The sequence below is a fragment of the Phalacrocorax aristotelis genome, chromosome W (genome assembly GCF_949628215.1).
Source record: "Phalacrocorax aristotelis chromosome W, bGulAri2.1, whole genome shotgun sequence".
NCBI lineage: Eukaryota > Metazoa > Chordata > Aves > Suliformes > Phalacrocoracidae > Phalacrocorax > Phalacrocorax aristotelis.
This window is the reverse complement of record NC_134310.1, coordinates 26000532-26017562: the sequence shown is the minus strand read 5'-3', so window position 1 is coordinate 26017562 and position 17031 is coordinate 26000532. Positions and strand designations below refer to the sequence as shown.

General features: G+C 60.1%; 1 protein-coding gene across 1 annotated transcript in view; it reads left to right on the top strand.

Moving 5' to 3' along the window:
- Positions 1 to 17031, top strand: part of LOC142049463 (protein unc-13 homolog A) — a 38408-nt gene that overhangs the window by 2227 nt on the left and 19150 nt on the right. Inside the window, exons 2-22 of the mRNA XM_075077205.1 lie at positions 2216 to 2245; positions 2624 to 2723; positions 2928 to 3045; positions 3249 to 3372; positions 3545 to 3618; positions 3712 to 3766; positions 4587 to 4622; positions 5150 to 5360; positions 7508 to 8089; positions 9641 to 9734; positions 10800 to 10849; positions 11732 to 11810; positions 13000 to 13005; positions 13313 to 13384; positions 13681 to 13900; positions 14088 to 14315; positions 14571 to 14712; positions 15112 to 15281; positions 15742 to 15857; positions 15961 to 16124; positions 16381 to 16531. Coding sequence (XP_074933306.1) covers positions 2216 to 2245; positions 2624 to 2723; positions 2928 to 3045; positions 3249 to 3372; positions 3545 to 3618; positions 3712 to 3766; positions 4587 to 4622; positions 5150 to 5360; positions 7508 to 8089; positions 9641 to 9734; positions 10800 to 10849; positions 11732 to 11810; positions 13000 to 13005; positions 13313 to 13384; positions 13681 to 13900; positions 14088 to 14315; positions 14571 to 14712; positions 15112 to 15281; positions 15742 to 15857; positions 15961 to 16124; positions 16381 to 16531 — 2822 coding nt within the window. The remainder of the gene's footprint in view (positions 1 to 2215; positions 2246 to 2623; positions 2724 to 2927; positions 3046 to 3248; positions 3373 to 3544; positions 3619 to 3711; positions 3767 to 4586; positions 4623 to 5149; positions 5361 to 7507; positions 8090 to 9640; positions 9735 to 10799; positions 10850 to 11731; positions 11811 to 12999; positions 13006 to 13312; positions 13385 to 13680; positions 13901 to 14087; positions 14316 to 14570; positions 14713 to 15111; positions 15282 to 15741; positions 15858 to 15960; positions 16125 to 16380; positions 16532 to 17031) is intronic.

The window sequence follows — 17031 nt, the reverse complement described above, 5'->3', positions numbered from 1 at the left end:
CAGCTGCCTCCTGCCTCAAGTTTCCCCAACTGGCCCATGCCCCCGGGTGGCGGCTAGCTACCCCAGCCTGTGGGGCATTCTGGGTTTCCAGCCTGTTGTGGGGAGCCCCTGATCCCATGGGGGTCCTGCTCCTTGTCCCCAGCCTCCTTGTCTGGGGGCACAGGTTGAATTTAACCCAGGGGGGCACCTGGGGACCCCCCACCCCTATGTCAGGGAGGCTGTTGGTGGGTGGGAGGGGAGCACAGCCTGCTCAGGGCTGCTGGCTGCAGATGGTGGCAGCAGGACTTCTCCCTGGCAGCAGATGACAGCCAGGAGAGCCACGTGTTCCGTGGGTAATTGGCTGTTCCTGTCAGCTGGGGTATTTTTGGAGCTTTTCCTTCCTCTGCTCCCCCATTTTGGGGGACAGTGGCTGGAGGGAGCCATCGGTGGTTGTGTCAGGGTCCGGAGCAAGGGTAAGCTCCCACGCTGGGGTCACCATGCAGCTCAAAGCACGAACCACAGGCTGCTCCTGCTACCAAATACTGTATTATAATATAATAATATATTATACATATATATAAACCAATACATTATATATAATACAACCTACAAAAATATATAATACAATATTATAATGCAGAGTGGAGTTGGCCATCCCCACATAGTTGCCCCGGCTCCTGGCCTGGCGATGCCAGGGGATCTTTGGGATCCCTGAGCCTCGTGCCTGGCCTCGAACCAACCCCCCCACCCCAGCATGAACACCGCCATCCCCGAGTGAAGCCACAGCTCCTGGAGTCCCGTGATTCCCCAGGAACGTGGGCACCAGCGATGCATCTGGCGACCTTCGTTTGGGCAAGGTCACTGCAAAGAGCCACCCACCGCATGACCCTCGGCAGCACGAGGCCGGTGGCTGAGCTGAAGGATCCCCAATTATTTTCTGAGTGGTGTGCTGAGGCTGAGCCAACGATTCCCTCTGGCTCAGTTTCCCCAGAGGTCCCCCAGGGCCTGGCGGGGGCTGCTCCTCCAAACCCCACTGGGCTTGTGGAGCCGAGGGCAGCCCCTGCAGTCCTCCCAGCACTGGAAGCGGGTGATAAACGGCTGGCAAGTGACAAGTCTCTGAAATCAAATTACCTTTGATATCACCAGGGCTATTTTCAGCCCTCCTCGGTCACGTTGGCCTTCCACCCACTGGCACCCGCGTCATTTAACTGTTCTCTGGGTGCTGTGTCATTCCCTCTCTGCCTGGTCCCCTCCTGTGAGCCCCAGACACCCCTCGCCCCTGCCACCCCTTGGCATCAGCGGTGTTGGTACCCGGCTCTGCCCAGCTGCCCTTTTGCCTTCCCTTCCCGCTGTGGGAAAACCTGGGTGCCACCCCCCCACTTCCTGCTCACAGTGGTGTAACATGGGGTCGGGGGGATCAGCCAGCATCGGGGATGTTTGTTCCCATGGTGCTGAGCAGAATCTGACCCAGATGCAGCTGCTCCTCCCCCCCCCCGCATGCAATCAGCCAGTTGGGAGGGGTCCCCAAAGGGCAGGATGGGAACCTCGGTGCCCCTGCAAGGGGGACAGGGCTGGAGTGCAGCAGGGGCATTTTGGGGTCCCTGCTGCAGTGGAGTAGGGGAAGCACCTCCACTGGCCCTGGGGCTGCTGTGGGGCAGGGGAGGGTTACAGCCCACATCATGGCCCCTCCCCCCCGCCGTGTTTCCTGTATGAAATCTGGGTCAGTGGTTTGGGAGATGGGCAAGAGCCTTAACTCTGGTGCTGCTGGGCTGGTGCCTCTCGGCAGGGGCTGGAACTGGCGGACGGCTCCCCCAAACCCCCGTTTTCCCCCTGGTGTGTACAGTAACATCATCTGTTTCCCCAAATGTATCCAAATTCAGAAGCAGGGGATCAAGGGGGGTTAAATGCCCGCTCAGCAGATGAAGGCTGGTCATTTGGGGCTGCACTGGGATGTTTAAAGTTGTTCCAAAATGGCAGGGTTTTTTGGGGGGGTTCTTTGCTCCCCTCTGGTGCCCACCTCCAGCTCCTGCCTGATCCCCCTCCCTTGTGCCTGGCATTGAGGACTCCTGATTTACACCAACAGGAGGGATCCCTCCATCTTCCCCCACCTTGCAACTGGGGAGGGGGGGAGCAAGGCCTGGGGTCCTCCCACCCCTTTGGCACCCTGCTGGGGGTCCCCAGCCCCCTGCACAGGGGTCTCAGGCAGAATCTTTTCCCTCCCTTTCTGTCCCTGCAGTTAAAAAGGCCAAGTTCGATGGGCCCCAAGGTAAGCGGTCCCCTACCTGCCTGCCCACCTCAGGGTGGGGCTGGGACTCGGGGCTTGGCTCTGGGGCTGGTTGGGTGGGGCAGGATCAGAGGAAGGGCGAGGGGGTGGCGAGGGGACCCCAGGCTCAGCCTCAGCTCTGGAGGTATGATTGGACAAGTTGGGCGAGGGCACACACAGAGATGGGGTGCCCTGGGCAGGATGGAGGGGCGCGCAGCCAAGCCAGCCGTGGCAGGGGTAGGGTCCATCCTGACTGGGGCTGGGGTGCTGAGAACAGTGTGGGGGGACCCCATGGGACAGTGCAGTGGGGGGCATCTGGGGGGTGGGTGCCTGGCTGGGCGGGGCACTGAGGGACACTTCACCTTCTGCTTACTCCCACAGAGAAGTTTAACACCTACGTGACACTGAAGGTGCAAAATGTCAAGAGCACAACTATCGCGGTGCGGGGCAACCTGCCCTCTTGGGAGCAGGACTTCATGTTGTGAGTGTTCAGGGGCCGCCCAGGGTCCCCCCCCACTGCTCCCCCCTGCCTCCCCCCACCAGAAGGAGGTCACCCACTGCTGGTCCTCCCCCTGACCCCAGCCCTGGGGGCTCACCTGAGTCCTGAGTGCCAAGGGGACAGGCAGAGGCTGGGGTGGGGGCTGTAGGGGAGAGGGGTGACCTGACGCCTCTTCCCCTTCCCCAGTGAGATCAACCGGCTCGACCTGGGCCTGACAGTGGAGGTGTGGAACAAGGGCCTCATCTGGGACACCATGGTGGGGATGGTGTGGATCCCCCTCCGGACCATCCGGCAATCCAATGAGGTAGGCAGCCAGGCACCTCCATCCCCCTGCCAGACCCCAAGAGACATGTAGCCCCCACCCTGGCTGTCCTTTGCGGGGAGCAGAGCCTTCCCCATCCCTGCCTGGAGAGCGCCCTGCTTGGGGATGGACCCTGGTGCGTGGGGTTGTGGAGCTGGGGAAGGGGGTGCCTGGCAGTTCTCCTCACCCCCACTTCCTCCCCACAGGAGGGCCCTGGGGAATGGCTCACGCTTGACTCCCAGGTCATCATGACGGACAACGAGATTTCGGGCACCAAGGACCCCACTTTCCACCGTATCCTCCTTGACACCCGCTTCGAGCTGCCACTGGGTGGGTACTGTCCCTGGGTGTGCTAGGACTGGGGTGCAGCCGTCCTTGCCGCCAGCCCCAGGGATGCTTATGGGGCTTGGGGTTGAGGCTAGGGGACTGATCCGGTAGCCCCAAAAGCCAGGGTCTTTTTTGGAAGAGGGTCTGTGCACCAGTCAGGTTTTTGCCCTTGCAGATATTCCCGAGGAGGAGGCCAGGTATTGGGCCAAGAAGCTGGAGCAGCTCAATGCCATGCGGGACCAGGATGATGTAAGTGAGTGCAGAGTCAGGCCCAGGGTGAGGGCTGGGCAGGGAGCAGTGCTGCTGCGAGCGGGCAGCCCTCACCAGCCTGTCTCTCCTCAGTATGCCTTCCAGGAGGAGCAGGAAAAGCCTCTGCCTGTTCACAGCTCCCAGTGCTGTAAGTGCTGCCCTGCCCCTGCCCTGCTGCGGGACAGCTCCCCACACCTGGGATGCGCAGGAGTGAGGTCCGTGCCTGTTTTGGGCACTGGACCCCAACCCAAGTGGGGCTCAACCTCACCCCACACACTGTTCCTGTCCCCGTTCCTATCCTCCCTCCCGTGTCTGCCGGTGTTTCTTTGCTGTCTCCCTGCCCCACAGTGTATGAGCCCTCCCGTGGGGCCGAGCCATAGGGTAGGGGGACATGGGGGGGCATGGCAATGGGGCTGGTGAGGACGGTCCCCTGGGGAGCCTGGGCGAGGGGCAGTGAGGCTGGCGAGGGGGCTGCTCAGTGGGGGCACTGGCAGGGGGTCTGGGAGATTTGGGGTGGCAGGTCAGTTTGTCCCAACCCGTGCCTCAGTTTCCTGTTCTGTAATTGAGCCAGGGCAATGCACAGGCAGGGCCTGTCCCAAGCACAGCTCAGTGCCTGTGTGCCCAGCCCCAGGCCCTGTCCCCTGTGCAGTTCAGTGCAACTGTGCCTAGCCATAGCACTGTCCCCAGCCTGGGTCGGTGTCACCATGGCCAGGCCTGGGCACCATCCCCAGAGCACCTCAGTGCCACTGTGCTCACCCCTAGGCCCCATCTCAGTCCCTGTCCCCAGCACGGCTCAGTGCCAATGTGCCCCATCTGGGCTCTGTCCCCAACCTGTCTCGGGACACTGTCCCCAGCCCAGCTTTGTGTCACTGTGTCTAGGTGATAGTGGTTTCTCCCAGCCAGCTCCTGCTGCTGCCCCACAGCTGCCTCAATCCTAACTGTCTCTGCCCCCCTTTTTTATTTTGTAGGTAACTGGAATTATTTTGGCTGGGGAGAACAGCAGAGTAAGTATCCTCCCAGCCTGGTGGTCCCCGGCACATCCCCCTTCACTGGCCTGGGGCTCAGGGGACCTGGGGCTTAGGTTCAGCCTGCGGCCTCACGCAGTGGCTCTGTGCTGGGTGAGGATGGAGGCATGGAGCACCCTGTCCTGGGCAGGGCTGTCCCTGCAGGCTGGCAGGGACATAGCACCATGAGGCTCTGTGCCCTCGGGGCACTCTGGTGGCAATAAGCAGCTGTGGTGGGACATCGGTGGGGCAGAGGGAGGGTCCCCACATGCTGTCCTCCTCTTCCCTCCTGTATCTCCCATTTCCCCCCTCTGCCCTTCCCTCGTCCCCCAAAACCCCTTTCTGCAGAGGGGAACATGTGCAGCCCCTCACCCCTTCCAGGGTCCGTCTTCCCAGCATGGTCCCACAGTGGTGGGTACACTGGTGGCAGTAGCGGGGCTGTATTGCGTGTGGGGAAGATTTGGCGCATGCGTGGCCACAACAGCCACGGGGCCATCCCCTGTCCCACTCACTGCGGCCCCTTGCAGATGATGACCCCGACAGCACGATGGATGACCGGGACAGCGATTACCGCAGTGAGACCAGCAACAGCATCCCGCCACCATATTACACCACCTCCCAGCCCAACGCCTCTGTCCACCAGTACCCCATGAGGCACCAGCAGCAGAGCTCCCGTGACTCCTACACTGACTCCATGCAGAGTTATGAGATGGACTACTCGGACCAGCGTCCCATCAGGTAGCGTCGGCACAGCCAGCTCCCCCTGGGACCTGCTATCTCAATCGCCCCCCAGAGGTGGCAGAGGGTCCCAGGGGTGACACCAGGGATGGTGCTCCCAGGGCGGTGGGTGACAGAGGGAAGGATGCTGAGGTGAGGAAGAGGGGGATGGTGCCGGCCCAAGCCTTTCCTTCTCACTGGAAAGTTTTCAAGCTCTTTTGAGTCACCACCTTCCTCTGTCCTTGCTGGGCTTTGGGACACCCAAGCCCCAGCTGTCTTTGCTGGGAGCCGAGTAGTGGGCTGTGGCCTGGCTGGGGATGCAGACGTGGCTGTAGGCAGAGCTGCAGGCAGGGATGCCTGCCCGGTGCTTTGTCCCCATGGTCGCAGCATGGCCCAGTTCCTCGCCAGCACCCAGCCCAAGGTGCCAGCCCCGTCCACCAGGACGGAGCCACCCTGCCGGCATCCCCATGGTGGCAGGGGATGCTGGGGCGCGGTGGGTGCGGCGGCGCGGCGCCTGGAACCTCGCTGATCATCTTCCTCTCCTCCCTGGCAGACGCTATGGTAGCATAGACTCTGCCGCAAACGGACGCAGCGACGCTGAGTCCGCTTCTGAGTCGAGCAGGCGGACCAGCCGCCAGCCTTCCCTTGAGAGCAGGCGGTCCCTAGACCTATCGGATAGGTGGGTCGCTACCTCGTCGCATGCCGTGTGCCGTCGCAGAGTGCTGTGGTCGGTCCTTGCAGCCGTGGTGAGGCCAACACCAGTCACGGCAAGGGCGGCCTTGTGCTGCTGCAGGGTCCCCCTCTCCCTGCCCTGGACTGCCTTGGAGGGGAGCAGTGCTGGGATGCTCCAGGCATCTCCTGGCCCCGTGGCATCCCTTCTTGCTGCTGTGCCCCAGTTCATGGGGGCGATGCCCTAGCATCCTGGTCCCATTTACCAGCACAGTGACCGGCTGGCAGCACTGCTGCCTATTCCCCATCATGCCAGTGGGAAGGGAGCTGGGGCCTCGGGGACTCAAATGCCACCCTCTGTTTCTGGTCACCTCCCCGGGAACACCTGGCTGGGCAAAAGCCTCGCACAGTGATTTGGGACCCTCATGATGTGCCAAGGGCCCTTCTCCCAGATCTGGCTAGGATCAGGCTGGGGAGGTGAGGGGTTTCCAGGCATGAGCCATGTCTCCTCCGCTCCTGTGCCCCAAGTCCCCCTTCCCAAGGTACCTGGATGGTGCCAGTACCCCCCCGTACTGGGACCAGCCTGGGAATCCCCCAGCACCCTCCTCCCTGCGGTGTTCCCTGCCTCCCCACTGCCTGGCCCAGCCACTCTTGGCCCAGGGTTCTGCCCATCCTGTCCCCTTGTCCCCTTCCCCCTTGCCCGCCCCTGAGCCCTGGCTGCTGGTGCTGGAGACATGGTGTCGGCCTCTTCCTAGGCATGTCCCTGTCCTGTCTGCATGTTTGCTTATGTAAGTCTCTCCCCACGGAGCCCCGCGGCTGTCCTGTCCCTGGCAGCCTCCTGGGATCCAGGGAGCCCCTCTGTGCTCCCCCAGGTGCAGGTGGCTGTGAGAGGGGTATGCTGGAAGCGCTGGGGGCCAGTGGGGTAGGTGGGGTGGTGGGAAGGGGATCTGGCCTGGCAGTAAGACTAGAGAGGAGATCCCCAGGTAGGGATGATGTGGCTAAGGGGAGTGATGGGGTTATGGGTGTGTCTTTGGAGAGGGAGTGCCCGGGAGGTCTACAGGGAGTGCTGGCATGTCAGGATAGACGTTGGGTGATGGATCTGTGGGTTGGGGCAGGACGGGGTGTCTGGCAGAAGAATAAGGCAGGATCTGGCTGGGGGTGCTGCCTGGGTGCGTTCTGACCCCACCCCTGGCAGGGGTGAGCTGAGGGGACAGACGCTGTCCCCCACATCCCCATGCTCAGCCCAGGCACAGGCAGGGCACCCCTGAGCGTGCCCCAGACTGTGGGGCCAGTTCCTGCCTGCAGAGTCTCCTGGGTCCATGCCTTCGACTCCCAGGATGAGGAGCCCCTGCTTACCCTGGCTGTGCCCTGCGGCGAGCCGCACACCCTCGTGCCCGTGGTTCAGGGACCCCGGGGCTCTGGCTGGGGTGGCACGGGGGAGGTGAGGCTGCAGCACGGACCCACGGGAGCCCTGTCCTTGTCTCCCCTCGGCCCTGCAGCCCCACAGGGAGCAGCCACTATGCCTCGTCGGCCGAGCTGAGCCAAGGCAGCTCCCAGCTGAGCGAGGACTTCGAGAACGAGAGTCTGCGGGACTCAGAGCTGGATGAGCGGGACGGCGACTCCTACCACTCCTGCCACAGCTCTGTCAGCTACCGCAAGGACTCGCCCCACTGGGAAGAGGAGGATGATGACCTCTATCTGGAAGAGGAGGAGGAAGAGTTCAATGAGGACTACAGCGAGAATGAGGAAGGCTACCTCAAGGAGGAGGAGGAGGACCTGCGGCAGCAAGGCACCTATGAAACCCCTGAGCATGATGCATACACCCCACTGCAGAAACCCCCTGGGCAGCAGCAGCAACAGGTCCTGCAGCAGCAGCAGCAACTGCAGCAACCCCAGGTGGTCCCACAGCTGAAACCACAGCAGCAGGAGAGGAAGGAGGAGAAGAAAGAGGAGAGGAAGGAGGAGAAGGACACCTCTGCCCCCCCGGAAACACCAGAGGCCCTCCAGGCCCAGCAGGGAGTGGACAAAACTCCCCTGCAAGAGGTGGCCCCTGAGCCTGAGCCTCCAAAACTGGCTGAGAGGTAAGAGAGAGATGTTGATCTGTAGCACCCTTGGAATGGTGCTGTGCCTGGAGACACTGAGGATACTCTGGAGGTGGCCTGGGGCTGGTGCTGTGATGCCAAGGGGCAACACCAGGGATCCTCTGTGGTGTTGGGGTTTTTCCAGGTGCATGATGCATGGAGGTGGGGGAAGCCCACCTTGTGCCACCCAGGCAAGGGTCAACCCCCTTGGGCACGCTGCCCATGGCCCAGCCACCAGTGCCATGCCAAGCAGGGGCAGAGCTCAAGACATTTGAGGTCCTGCCAGGGCTACCGCGGGTGCAGGTTTATAACCTGGGACAAACGTGAGGATGGGGGAAGTGGAGGCTTGGGGCTGCAATTCATCAGGCTCCCTGGATGGAGGGGTATCCCAGAGCTTGGCAAGGTCAGAGGAGGAAATTTCCTTCACAGGAGCCAATCCTCTCCCTAGGCCACTGGTAGAAGCTCATCCGTGGCCCCCTGTGCTGTACAGGTGAATTATTTGGTGGCCACGTCCCTGATACAGCATGTGAATAATTAATATATTGGTCTTTGCCTTTAATTATTGAACATGTCCATTTTCCCGTGGTTTGGTGAGAACCACCACTTTGCGCAGGGTGAGAAACGTAATGGGCTTTTTCAGCCTTCTATTTAGTTTAAATTATAGACCAGAGCTGGGGAATCTCTAATTTAAAAGAATGTATAATCAACTTTTTTTTTAAAAAAATACATATTTAGGCCCAAGGGCTAGCTAGAGTCCTGGCGAAGGTGGCCTTAGTTCATGTCTGCCTCCAGTGCCTCTTCTCCGGGCAGGGGGCTTGGGAGGTCACCCGCTGGGCACTGGGGAACATGGATTAGTGCTGAGGACCCCACATTAGTGCTGGGAACCACATATTAGCCCAGGCAAGGCCACACAGGGCCAGTTTGGGCAGGTTCCTCTCCTGAGTTCCCCACGGTCTCGTCCCAGCCCTGTTCTGAGCACCAGTCTCCAGCGTGATGCCACACCAGGCTCTCCAGGAGGCTGGGGTGTTTAGAGGATTTATTTTCTTTTCCTTCATATCTTGATTTTGCAAGAGAGGAGAAAAATTTCCTACAGCAACCAGCATGTCCAGGCTGGCAGGTCCCCCTGGCCTCAGAGACTCTGGGGTGTTGGGAGCTCTTAACCCCAGGAGGTCCTAGCATGGTGGGAAGCAGCCAGAGGACGTACTGCTGGGGAGATGGGGGGTGAGGGATGTTTAATCCATGTGCTTGTGTCCCAGCAGTCCCTGACCCTTTGCTGCTGGAGGGATCCCTCATGTTGCTTGGGTGCCCAGGGCAGAGTCTCCCAAGGGAGGGGGATCTCCCGGCTTCTCCTCATTGCTCTGCCTTTGCAGCAGGACTTGCTACCTTCTTAGTGCCCTTCCTGGTAGCAAGAGGGAGTTTTTGCCATGGCCACACTGGTTCAAGGCCCATCAGGATCCCTAAATTTCAGCCTCAGTCCTACCTGGAGTGTGGGGGCTGACAGCCCGTCCCCAGTGCCATGTTGGGAGGTGAGCAAGGTGTGTGTGCTTGCAGGGAGCAAATAGAAGTGGAGGTGCAGGACCCCAAAGCACGAGCCAAAGCCAACTGGTTGAGAGCCTTCAACAAGGTCTGCATACAGCTGCAGGAGGTGAGCAATCCCGCGGCTGCCCGCCGCCAGGTCCCAGTGCCGGCCAAGTGCTGGACTGGGGGCATGGCCTGGGCATCTTCCAGACATGTCTGCTCCCCAGTCCCATGGATGTCCTACACCCTGAAGGCAGTGGGGACCTTGGGGGGCCCAATAGTGGTGGCCCCACAACCCCATTCACACCAAGTGGGACTCCCTCAAGGGGCAGGGAGTGCTGAGGACCTTTCTGCGGTGTGTGTTGCATGTGGTGTGCTGGTGCGAGCCCCTCCACCCTCTCCCCTGTATTGAGTTGACAATTTTTTTTTGTTCTGTTTTTAGACTCCATCCTCCATCTTTTCTTTTTGTTTTGGCTCTGGATTCGCCCCCCAGGGCTTCGATCCCCCTCCCCACCGCTTCTCTTTTCAGTTGTCCACCACCATGGCCCTTGCGCCCGCATCTCCCCTTCCTGCAGGGAAGGGGTGTAGCCTGCCTGCAGGTAAGCATGTCCAACTGGAACGACACAGCAATGTGTGTGCCTTCACTCTGTGTGCGTGTGTGCGTGTGTGTGTGCAGGGATTGCCCCATGCGGGAGGTGTAATTGGCTCTTTCCTCCCTTCTCCCCCAGAATAATCCCCTCCCTGCAAGGGAGGTGTCACTGCGGGCTGGTCCCTGCACACACCCCACCTCCAGTGTGCTTTGGCTTTTCCCTGCACTTCTCTCCAACTGGCTGTGGGTCTGTGTGGACCTGCTGAGCCTTTCCAATGGTGCTTCTCCAGTCCCCCAAACCCTGAATTTTTGCACGGTGCAGCCACCCTCACTGCTTCGCCAGCCCAAGCCCCTCTGCTGAAGCCTGCCCACTGCTTGCCCAGCTCAGCCTCTTGAAGATATTCCCAGTGCAAGCTCTATGCTGGAAAGAGCCCTGTTGTTTTAGGAACACGCTTTTCTCTGCCCACCCTGTAAACCCTTTATGTGCTTCCCCAGTGCTGTGGGTGCTGGCTGGGTGCTCAGCTGCCAGCAGCGCTGGGGAGGGCTGCCACGTGCACTGGGGGCTCGGTGCTGCACCCATGACAGCCACCCCATGTCTTGCAGGCCCGCGGAGAAGGCGATGGAGAAGCTAAATCCCTGTGGTTCAAAGGCGGGTGAGTAAGGGGAGAAGCCGGTACTTTATGTCCCCATGGGGGCTTGCAGGCTGCTCTCCCCTCCTCATTAGGATGTGATTAATGAGCTTGTTGGGGGGCTGGTGTGGGGAAGCGTTGCTGAGCTGTGGGCATGTGGGGGGGGGGGGCCAGATGAATGCTGGTTGCTTGGGTGCTTTTGGAGGAGCCAGCAGAGATGCCACTGCTCCGTGTCCCCAGGACCTGTTGCCATAGGGGAGAGCGAGGAGGTGAGTGGGTTGGGAGGGGACCGAGCTGGGGTGGCATCTCCCTCTTCTCTCCTGCCATCTGGGGCTTGAGTAGTGCCGTGGAGAACCCTGAACCTCTCACCCAGATGGGCTGTGGGTCTCGCCCCTGCCTCACCCTCACAGGTGGCCCTGCTGCTGAGCCAAGCAGAACCTGGCAGGTTTCCTTGAGAACTCACCAAATTATGCCAGGGTTTTCTTGCAGAGAGGACTGGAGGCTGCGAAGCAGTGTTTCTGCCTGAGCTGCGGTGCCTCGGTTTCTCTCGCAGCAGAACAGCTTGGTGCTCACCTTTTGTGTGCCAGAGGGAAACCCCAGCTCTCCCGCTCCATGCCGCGAAGCCAAAGCAAACTAAGCCAAATGGGCTATTTTTTTCCTGTGTTCCACTGTCACACCACTGAAGCAAAACATCTTCACGTGGGGAAAATCGCAGTTTTCTGCCAGAATCTCCTTCCCCCATAGTTTTCAGCCTGGTGATCCCTGCCCCAGCTGAGGTGGTGGTGGGGCTGGGCATCCCTAGGTTGCCCTGCAGTCTTGTCTGCCAAGTCCTGAGTGAACACGGGGCAACAGCAGGGGGCCCTGCCTCTGTTTTCCCTTCCCTGCTGACTTTCATCTCTCTTGCAGGCCTGGTGGTGGGCTGATCATTATAGACAGCATGCCGGACATACGCAAGCGAAAACCCATCCCCCTAGTTAGTGATTTGGTGAGGTTCCTCCTAACGCCTTGCACCTCACAGCTGCCAGCTTCGCTCCTGCTGCACCCCGCTGGACTGCGCCGCCTTCCTGCCCCGGCCAACGCTTGCTGGGTGCCCATGCTCTGCTCCCCAGCTGCCTCTAATATGGCTTGTGTTTTCTGTTTTCTTTTCTCTGGCCTGGCTTGGCTGTCCTTGGCGGCAGGGGGGCGGCAGTAAGGTTTCTGCGCTGCATTAACAGCATGCCCGACATTAAGCCTGGACGCAAATCTCTCCCTCTAGTCAGTGATCTGGTGAGCGTGGTCTGAGGGGTTAAAGAGAGAGCACTCACCCAAGGGTGCTTCTCTTTAATGGAGCTCCAGGGCCCTGTCCCTATACCAAGCATCAGCCCAGGGCTTCCTGGGGCTGGATCTGGTTTCCCATTTTTTTACTGGTGCTATGTCCGTGGTCCCTTCCTGTCCCACTTGCCATAGGCTCCCCACAGCCTGGGCCATGGTGGTCCCGGGCAGATGGACCCACGTATTAGAGGAGGGGTAGCACTGGCTTTTCTGAGCTGCACAGACTCTATGATCCTGTCCCCACCATTGTCACACTGCACCACTACAGCCCAGTCCCCATGCTGGGGTCCCATCCAGCCCCTGGGCTATAATGCACAGGGTCACTCTGCTGTCATCCCCCTTGTGACAAGAGACAGCGGTTTTGGAAACCAGACACCCTCTGCGACCAGAATTAGGTGGCCTTCACGTCCTTTCCCTCTCTTCACACCTGGCTGCCTCCACTCTGTGCCCTCCCAGGGTGCCTCCATCCTGTCCCCAGCCCACCTGCCCTCCCCCATCCCGCTGCCCCCCACGCTGCTCTAACCCCAGTGCCCTCTGCCCCCTAGCCCACCTGGGCACCTGCTGATGCTTCTGCACTGTGTTGTGTTGGTGTCAGGGTTTTGGGGGGTTGTGTTGTGGGTGGTGATGGGGTGGGCAGAGTGCAGGGGTCAGACAGGGGCCACTGCCTTTCCCTGCTGTGGTTTGGCAGTGCTGTGGCTTGGGGTGGGAAACCCCCCCAGGGACTGGTCTGGTGCTGGGTGAGGGGTTGGTTTCATCCTGATTCCCACTAGTTCCGTCAGGGAGGGGACAGGACTGGCTTTGCTGTGAGATGGCTAGCACTAATGGCCTTTTATTCCCCCCTCGCTGTCCCTGGCTGCCTGCAGGCAATGGTAAGTGCCATCCTTGCCCTGGTCTCCCCAGGGTCTCAGTTGAGAGGCTGTGCCCCATTGGGGCTGAATTGGGAATGCCGTGGGCTTCTGAACTGGTTCCAGTCCCACAGCAGCGGGGTGGTGCTTTGAGGCGCTGGCATCACTGGGAAGTGGGATGTCCCCACTGCCAGCACATGCAGCCAGCACCCTCCCCCAACTGGGGTGGGGGTCCACCCCAGGTGGTTTATGGCCACTGGGACCTCAAAGGGGCATGGGAGGGAAGACCCTGTGGTCTGCCAGATCTGGGAATTATGTTTCTTTCCCACAGTCCCTGGTCCAGTCCAGGAAAGCAGGAATCACATCTGCGCTGGCCTCAAGCACCTTGAACAATGAGGAGCTGGTAGGTGCTGGGGCTGGCTAGGGTGTGGGGCAGTCATGGTGGGAGAGCTGAGCCAGGCCAGCAATGATGATGTGGGGTCTGTGCTACACCAGCATCCTCCTCCGGCGATGCCAACGCAGCCAGGATGCTCGCAGCTGCACTTGGGGGTGGTGGTGTTTGTCCTCTGCCCTCCTTTCCCACACACAGTGGCGACACTGTATGTGGCCCAGCACCTGTGGATGGCATCTCTGCTGCATGGCTCAGTTGCTGTACGTCACCTGAGCTTTCCTCCCCTGCTCTTTTCTGTCCTTGCACAGAAAAACCATGTTTACAAGAAGACCCTGCAAGCCTTAGTGTACCCCATCTCCTGCACAACGCCCCACAACTTTGAGGTGTGGACGGCCACCACCCCCACCTACTGCTACGAGTGCGAGGGGCTGCTCTGGGGCATTGCCCGGCAGGGCATGCGCTGCGCTGAGTGTGGCGTCAAGTGTCACGAGAAGTGCCAGGACCTGCTCAATGCCGACTGCCTGCAGAGTAAGGAGCTGTTGCCTGCAGCCTCATCTCACTTTGGAGAGGGAGGAGGGAGAGGCCTGGGGAGAGGTGGACTCCTGCCTTGTGCATGAGGGAAGCGGTAGGGAGGGCAGATCTGTCCTGGGCAGGGTGTAGACCTCTCCAGGTTTGACTTCATTCCCACATCTCACCCATGGCTTTCCTCTCCCAGGGGCGGCGGAGAAGAGCTCCAAGCATGGAGCGGAGGACCGGACCCAGAATATCATCATGGTGCTCAAGGACCGCATGAAGATCCGGGAGCGCAACAAGCCAGAGATATTTGAGCTGATTCAGGAGGTGTTTGGGGTCACCAAGACCACTCACACACAGCAGATGAAGGCAGTGAAGCAGAGTGTCCTGGATGGCACTTCCAAGTGGTCAGCCAAGATCAGCATCACGGGTAGGCACTGGTAGCACCTGGTACTACGTGCCTGTCCCCTTGCACAAGGACGCTGTGTGCTCCAACACGCCTCCTGCCTCTCATCCTGCAAAGCGGCTTCAGCCCCTGGGGCTCTGCTGGGGTGCACAAGATGCCTGTTGCGGGATCTCGGAGTGGCTGTGGCACTGACTCCTCTCTCTGTCTGTTCTCTCCACTGTGTGTGCCATACATGTGCCTTGTGTGGATGGGCGTGTGCTGCACCATGCTGTGCTGCAGTCGTTTGTGCCCAGGGCCTGCAAGCAAAGGATAAGACTGGTTCCAGTGACCCGTACGTCACTGTCCAGGTTGGAAAGACAAAAAAAAGGACTAAAACTATCTACGGCAATCTCAACCCAGTCTGGGAGGAGAACTTCCATTTGTAAGTTCACCCTGGCCCACCCCATCCCCTTTCCTGTCCACCCGTGGTCATGCTGAGCTGTGCTGGCTGTCAGCACGTCCCTGAGGGGGGTGGAGAGCCTCATCCTGCCCCAGCTGAGGGTGGAGGGAGGATGCTGGGGTCACTGGGAGTGCTGGTTTTGTGCTATGGGGTGTTTTGTTCTTGGTGACAGGGGCTGATCCAGTTTGTGTTGGGGCTGCCTTGGCATGGTGCAGAGCCATGCCGAGCTGACCAGGGAGGGTTGGTGCTCCCATGTCTCTTTTCCCCAGTTCCTGCCCTGTGCTGGTATGGTCCCGCTTGTTTAGGGAAACAGAGGCTGTGGAGAGGCCAGAAAGGTTTCCTTGCTCATCCTAGGGCTTTTGCCCCTTCTGTCCTCCCCAGCGAGTGCCATAACTCCTCTGACCGCATCAAGGTCCGTGTCTGGGATGAAGACGATGACATCAAGTCCCGTGTCAAGCAGCGCTTCAAGAGGGAGTCTGACGACTTCCTGGGCCAGACAATCATTGAGGTCCGGACCCTGAGCGGGGAGATGGACGTCTGGTACAACCTCGGTAACCAGCTGCCCTGGCACAGCCTGCTCGGGCTGGGACTCCTGGTCCTGCGTTCCTGGGGGATGTGCTGCCAGCCCTGGCGTGAAGGCTACTTCAGCATATTAGCATAGGGTCTGCTGTTAAAAACACTTAATATCAAAAGCCATTGGGATCAAGCATTTTCCCAGGCTCATTCTCAAAACTCTTTGCCCAGGAGGTCTGGAGCACTGGCCATCTGCAGAGGGGAAATTGAGGCATGGAGAGGCCACATCTCTGCAGTGCCTGGAGATATGGCTAAATCCCTCTCTGCAATGCCTTGGTTGCTATGTACCCTGGCCTGGCTGCACTTGGTGCTGGGTGTCTCCCTCGTCCTGTCCCCAAGGCCCCTCCATGCCAGATCTGTCTGCCCCTTTGGGGCCAGGGGTGAGCAGGGTTGCTCCGGGGAAGCCTCACGTCTTGTCCCCCTTCCTGTACCCCTCAGACAAGCGCACAGACAAGTCAGCTGTATCGGGAGCCATCCGGCTGCACATCAGTGTGGAGATCAAAGGCGAGGAGAAGGTGGCTCCCTACCACGTACAGTACACTTGCCTGCATGAGGTGAGGAGCCCATGCAGGCGTGGGGGGCATAACCCCCACCCCAGTGAAGCCATCATGCCGCCACCAGCCCTGGGGACCTGACAGGACTCATTTGTACCTCCAGAATCTCTTCCACTTCGTGACGGATTTGCAAAACAATGGGGTGGTGAAGATCCCTGATGCCAAGGGGGACGACGCCTGGAAGGTGTACTTTGACGAGACTGCACAGGAGATCGTGGACGAGTTTGCCATGCGCTACGGGGTGGAGTCCATCTACCAGGCCATGACGTGAGTCCCTCGCTCTCCACCTTGCTCAAAGGGGCTGTGCCAGCCCTGGGTCGGGGGGTCACTATTGGCGTCTTCCTCCCCTGCTGCTCTTTGCACCCACCTCCCCACCGTGGGTGCAGACTTGCTCCCCTAGCTCGCCCTGCACCCATGCACCCGTCCCTCTGCTCCTCTGTGTGTGCACCCCAAATGCTGCGCCCCTTCCTACAGGCTGCCCCTCCTGTGGCCCTGCACCCTCACCTTCTGCCTCCCTCTGCAGGCATTTTGCCTGTCTTTCCTCCAAATACATGTGCCCGGGCGTGCCGGCAGTGATGAGTACCCTGCTAGCCAACATTAATGCCTACTATGCCCACACCACGGCTTCCACCAATGTCTCGGCGTCTGACCGCTTTGCCGCTTCCAATTTCGGGGTAAGTCCGATGGTGCGTAAACACTCCTTTCTTCTTCTCTCTCTTCTCTTGGGAGGGGGTGGGGGGCTTGAGGGGCAAAAAGGGCTGTGCAAAACCCCCGCTCCAAACTGTAGCTGAGCAGCAGGTGGGTCAGCCCCTGCTTGCCCCAAAATTCATCCCAATTGGGATTCTCAGGAAGGAAAAAACCCACCACCTTCCTGGAGGAAGGTCTAAATTTGCTCTCCAAATTAGCTCTCCAACCATGAGGGTCCAAGCAGGCTGGGATGATGGGTGGCAGCGTGGCAGTGTGGCAGGAGGGGGAAACCTTGGTGGCAAAATCACAAGCAGGTGGCAAGGAGCCATCCCTGCAGCTTGCTGGGAGTTTTGCATGGCCCTGTGCACTTTGGACGCACCCCGGGACCGCTGCAGACTCACCCGACTGTGCCAGCACCCACGTGTGCTCACTGGGCGCCTCACTTGCAGCGAGCGGGGTGAGTTTGTGCCGGTGCCGGGTGTGCCCT